A 5,500-nucleotide genomic window follows, 5' to 3' on the forward strand; every position below is an offset into this window, starting at 1 on the left:
ACTATAGACTGGACTATAGACTAGACTATAGACTAGACTATAGACTAGACTATAGACTAGACTATAGACTAGACTATAGACTAGACTATAGACTAGTCTATAGACTAGTCTGTAGACTAGACTATAGACTAGACTATAGAAAATTGACTTTTAGTTTTTACACAAAAATCGAGTTTTGGTGAAATATAAATGTGATCACAGATTTTCATTATTTAGGCTCTAGCTCCTCTAGTTTCGCCAGCAAATGGACTTTTAGTTTTTCACTAAAAAGTCTAGTTTTGGTGAAAATTGAGTTTTTCACTAAAAAAATCGAGTTTTGGTGAAATATAAAAGTGATCACAGATTTTCATTATATAGGCCCTAGCGCCTCTAGCTTTGCCAGAAAATGGACTTTTAGTTTTTCGAGTTATGGTAAAATATAAAAGTGATCACAGATTTTCATTATTTAAACCCTAGCTTCTCTACTTTCGCCAGAAAATGGACTTTTAGTTTTTCACTAAAAAATATAGTTTTGGTGAAATATAAAAATGATCACAGATTTTCATTATTTACGCCCTAGCGCCTCTAGTTTCGCCAGAAAATGGACTTTTAGTTTTTCATTAAAAAATCGAGTTTTGGTGAAATATAAAGTGATCACAGATTTTCATTATTTCGTTTCGTCAAAAAATGGACTTTTAGTTTTTCACTAAAAAATCGGGTTTTGGTGAAATATAAAAGTGATCACAGATCTAAATTATTTAGGCTCGATCTCTTCTAGTTTGTCAGAAAATGCACTTTTAGTTTTTTTTTCAAAAATCGAGTTTTTGGTGAAATATAATAGTGATCGCAGATTTTCATAAGTTAGGCTCTAGCTCCTCTAGTTTCGATAGAAAATGGACTTTTAGTTTTTCACTAAAAAATCGAGTTTTGGTGAAATATAAAAGTGATCACAGATTTTCATTATTTAGGCTCTAGCTCCTCTAGTTTCGTCAGAAAATAGACTTTTATGTTTTCATTCTTAAATAATGTCATTATTTTGCTAAAATTTGCAACTAAGTATTTCTTTATAACTTTACAGTCTGCAACTAAGTTGTGTGTTGTTAAGCTACTTTATGATTTCTAAAATTGCACACAATTTCAATCTAATAAACAAAAAAGTAAATAAATTGCAATAAAACAATCATCATCAACATTTTAATGGTTTCAAATGCAATCACACAAAAACTTATTAAAATTTTCCGCATCAGAAATTATTGAACAAATCTTTTTTTTCGCTTTTATTGTTGTATTACAATTTATTTTCTGTAGTTATTTCTTTAAGTGCAATTATATATTGCATATTTGAAAACTAAATAAATAACGGACTTGAAGCGGAACTGTGTGAAAATGTGTGTTGAAAGGCGAAACAAAATATTTAAGGATATATACATTTTTATTAAGTTTTAAAAGTTTTTATATTTAAAAGTTATAGTTCCGCTTAAAAAAAGAAATTGAGATAGACCACACTACTGGTCTACATAGATCACTCTAAAGACTGGTCTAGAGATCACTTCATAGGCCGGTCTATAGATTACTCTATAGACTGTTCTATAGATCACTCTATAGACTGTTCTATAGATCACTCTATAGACTGTTCTATAGATCACTCTATAGACTGTTCTATAGATCACTCTATAGACTGTTCTATAGATCACTCTATAGACTGTTCTATAGATCACTCTATAGACTGTTCTATAGATCACTCTATAGACTGTTCTATAGATCACTCTATAGACTGTTCTATAGATCACTCTATAGACTGTTCTATAGATCACTCTATAGACTGTTCTATAGATCACTCTATAGACTGTTCTATAGATCACTATATAGACTGTTCTGTAGATCACTATATAGACTGTTCTGTAGATCACTCTATAGACTGTTCTGTAGATCACTCTATAGACTGTTCTATAGATCACTATATAGACTGGTCTATAGATCACTCTATAGACTGTTATATAGATTACTCTATAGACTTTTCTGTAGATTACTCTATAGACTGTTCTATTGATTACTCTATACACTGTTCTATAGATTATTCTATAGACTGTTCTATAGATCACTCTATAGACTGTTCTATAGATCACTCTATAGACTGTTCTGTAGATCAGTTCTATATATCACTCTATAGACCGTTCTATAGATCTCTCTATAGAATGTACTATAGATCATTCTATAGAACGACTTTTAAGTGGAAAATTAAAAGTCCATTTTCTGGCAAAACTAGTCGAGGTAGAGCGTAAATAATGAAAATCTGTGAGCTATTGTGTGCTGATCAATAGATCACTCTAGTTATGAGAAAATTTTAAAGACAATTTTTTTTTGTAATTCATTCAATTCATATTTTTTATTATTATTAACAATTTATATTATTAAGTTGCTATTTACAAAACTATAACCTAAAAAATTAAAGTAAATTTCACAATGTCTATGTATATTAAACTCTCTAAAGCTATTTGTGTTCCTCATTTAACTCAGGACACAATTCGTTTAACGATAATATAGTAGCTCCTATTAAATGTATTGAACCTGTTACTAATATATTTAATTCCTCTGATTTGTTATAAATCTGACGTATATGTTGAAAACTTTCAACTATTGTGGGAAATACTTTGCCCGTATTGTTTTCTTTATCTTCGAGACACATTTTCTCCCAATTGGTGGCATGCATTTGAGCTCGTTTCAGTTGTTCCGTATAGCTATATAGAATCGATTTATTATCTTGATTTTTATCTTTCGATAAAGAGGCAATATTTGGTACAAAACACACCAAGTCAAATGTGATGAAATTACGTAAAATAGTTAATAGTTTTTCAGAATCACGATCACCGGTAGTATTGAAGAGTAGAATTTTTGGTATAGTTGAATCAGTAGTTACTTGTGAAAACCATTGACCACATACTTGCATACTTTCCACCGTATGGGCTCCATCCAAGTGAATACTAAAAGAAGAAAGTTTTGTTATTATTTTCACAATTAGGTAAATTTGTTGCGTGAAAACTTACTTGAAATTAAAAAACTTTACTTTTTGACATCTACCCGGCCAATTACAGTTCAAAATACCTTTAATGGCCTGTTCAGTTAGCTGTGGTTTATTTACTTCATAATCTCGATGAAAACCATTACAATTTTGTCTTAACCAATCATAGGCCAACTGTAAAGCTAGGGATCCATTGAGTACCGTACAATTATTTAGCTGTTTTTTAACATGTTCCACTGATGGATCACGAAAATATGATTCAAACTCTGGCACTCTATGCACTATCGCTTGTTTTTCTTGAGCTCTTTCATATATCACATCTAAGCATTCTTTTTGCTGGACCGATGTATAAACCGTGGAGTGTGGCTTTATAATGCCTGCCTTTTGCCAGGCTATTTCTTTAAGTGTATTGCCCAGCAACTGTGTGTGTTCTAAGCCCAGTGAAGAAATACCCACGGTTTTTGTATTCGGCACTACATTGGTACAATCCAATTCTCCGCCTATGCCCACTTCTAATATAACCACATCCACCTTTTCACCCAGATAAACGTGAAACGATAGAACGGTTAGAAATTTGAAATATGCCGGCATATCATTTTCATATTCCTGTGTTTCCATTAGTTTGTTATAGACAGGCCAGAAGTATTGATTGAATTTTTGCTTTGATATGGGTTGACCATTAATGCGTATACGTTCGGTTACCGACACTAGATGGGGTGAACTATAAAAACCGGTTTTAACATTGTAGGAACGTAAAATGGCATCGACTAAGGCGCACGTAGAGCCCTGGAAGAAAAACAAAACGGAAATATTTAATAATGGGCTATATAAGACTATAGACTAGACTATATTTTAGACTGTAGACTAGACTATAGACTAGACTACCCTACAGCCTAGACAAAAGACTACCCTACAGCCTAGACAAAAGACTAGACTCTAGACTAGACTCTAGACTAGACTATAGACTAGACTACAGACTAGACTATATCTAGACTATAGACTAGACTACAGACTAGACTATATACTAGACTATAGACTAGACTATAGACTAGACTATAGACTAGACTATAGACTAGACTATTGACTAGACTATAGACTAGACTATAGACTAGACTATAGACTAGACTATAGACTAGACTATAGACTAGACTATAGACTAGACTATAGACTAGACTATAGATTAGACTATAGACTAGACTTTAGACTAGACTATAGACAAGACTAATAACTAGACTAGACTGTACTATAGACTAGACTATAGACTATAGGTAGAAATTTGTGTATATATTAATCTTAAGATAGTTAATCTATGATCCGAACTTTTAATTTCTGCCAAAATAATTTCCTCTGTTCCAATTTTTCTTTTAAAATAATCAATTTGATCAAAACATATGTTACGATAGGGCGATAAAAAATGAATTAAAAAACTATTCTATGCTATAGCAGCTATAAACAACAAATCCTATCTAAATATCAAAACTTATTGATAATATATGAACCGAAATAGTATCAAAATAAACTCAAAAATATTCTGAATCACAAACTAGTTTAAATTGGTTATACAAGTTGAAAATTTATGATCTAATCTATTACGTAGTTATACTTAAGTTGACTTTCCTGTGGACAGTGTAAACAAAAACGTAAACAATATGTATGTATTAGGGTCGTGCATAGTTTCTAGACTAGAAACATAGAACATATAAAGTCAAATAACAAAAACAACTTAATACAATGTTTTACAAATTGTTATTATCTCTATAAGGTAGTATTAAAATGTAATTAAAATTCCTGTAATTTATTTCAAATTTATGTAAACATCTGCTGGACGGTAGAAAGGCTGTATAGACATTTAATATTTTGTTTTAATTCAATACGTTTTAAACAAATATTTGTTGTTTTATTTTATACGTATTTCCAAAATAAATATAACATTTTCTATTGATAACCTTAGGTTTGAACTATTTAAGTAGAATGCCTTAACAGGCTTAATCCACTTGAAACATGTTACGTGTGCTGAATGACCAAGCACATCTATTCCGATATTATGCAAACTTTTGCAGTTTGTTAAAGTTAAAATGATAAGATTACATTTTGTACTACATTTATTATTATTAATAAGGAAAATTTTACTAATGTTAAAAAAATTGTAGGAAATTTGAAGTGAAACACGAGTTAAACGATAAGCTGTTTAGATATCGGCAGATTAGAACTTTTGTGTTTTTACTTCTTTTCTTTTTTCCTTTTGCTCATTTTTTATATTATGGACTATAAGATAGACTAGACTATAGAATAGACTAAAGACAAGACTATATACTAGAATATAGAATAGACTATAGACTATACTATAGCCAAGACTATAGACAAGATTATAGACTAGACTATAGACTAGACTAAACACTAGACTATAGACTAGATTATAGACTAGACTATAGACTAGACTATAGACTAGACTATAGACTAGACTATAGACTAGACTATAGACTAGACTATAGACTAGACTAT

General features: G+C 30.6%; 1 protein-coding gene across 1 annotated transcript; it reads right to left on the reverse strand.

Moving 5' to 3' along the window:
* Positions 1 to 2,341: 2,341 nt before the first annotated feature.
* On the reverse strand, positions 2,342 to 3,796 carry LOC111689047 (folylpolyglutamate synthase, mitochondrial-like; the record flags this gene model as incomplete). Its single annotated transcript, XM_023451551.2, has 2 exons — positions 2,342 to 2,960; positions 3,024 to 3,796. Coding segments are annotated over 2 exons (1,263 nt in total), but the record flags the coding sequence as incomplete, so codon positions are not given.
* Positions 3,797 to 5,500: the final 1,704 nt, after the last annotated feature.

This window comes from Lucilia cuprina, chromosome 3, assembly GCF_022045245.1.
Source record: "Lucilia cuprina isolate Lc7/37 chromosome 3, ASM2204524v1, whole genome shotgun sequence".
Taxonomy (NCBI): Eukaryota; Metazoa; Arthropoda; class Insecta; order Diptera; family Calliphoridae; genus Lucilia; species Lucilia cuprina.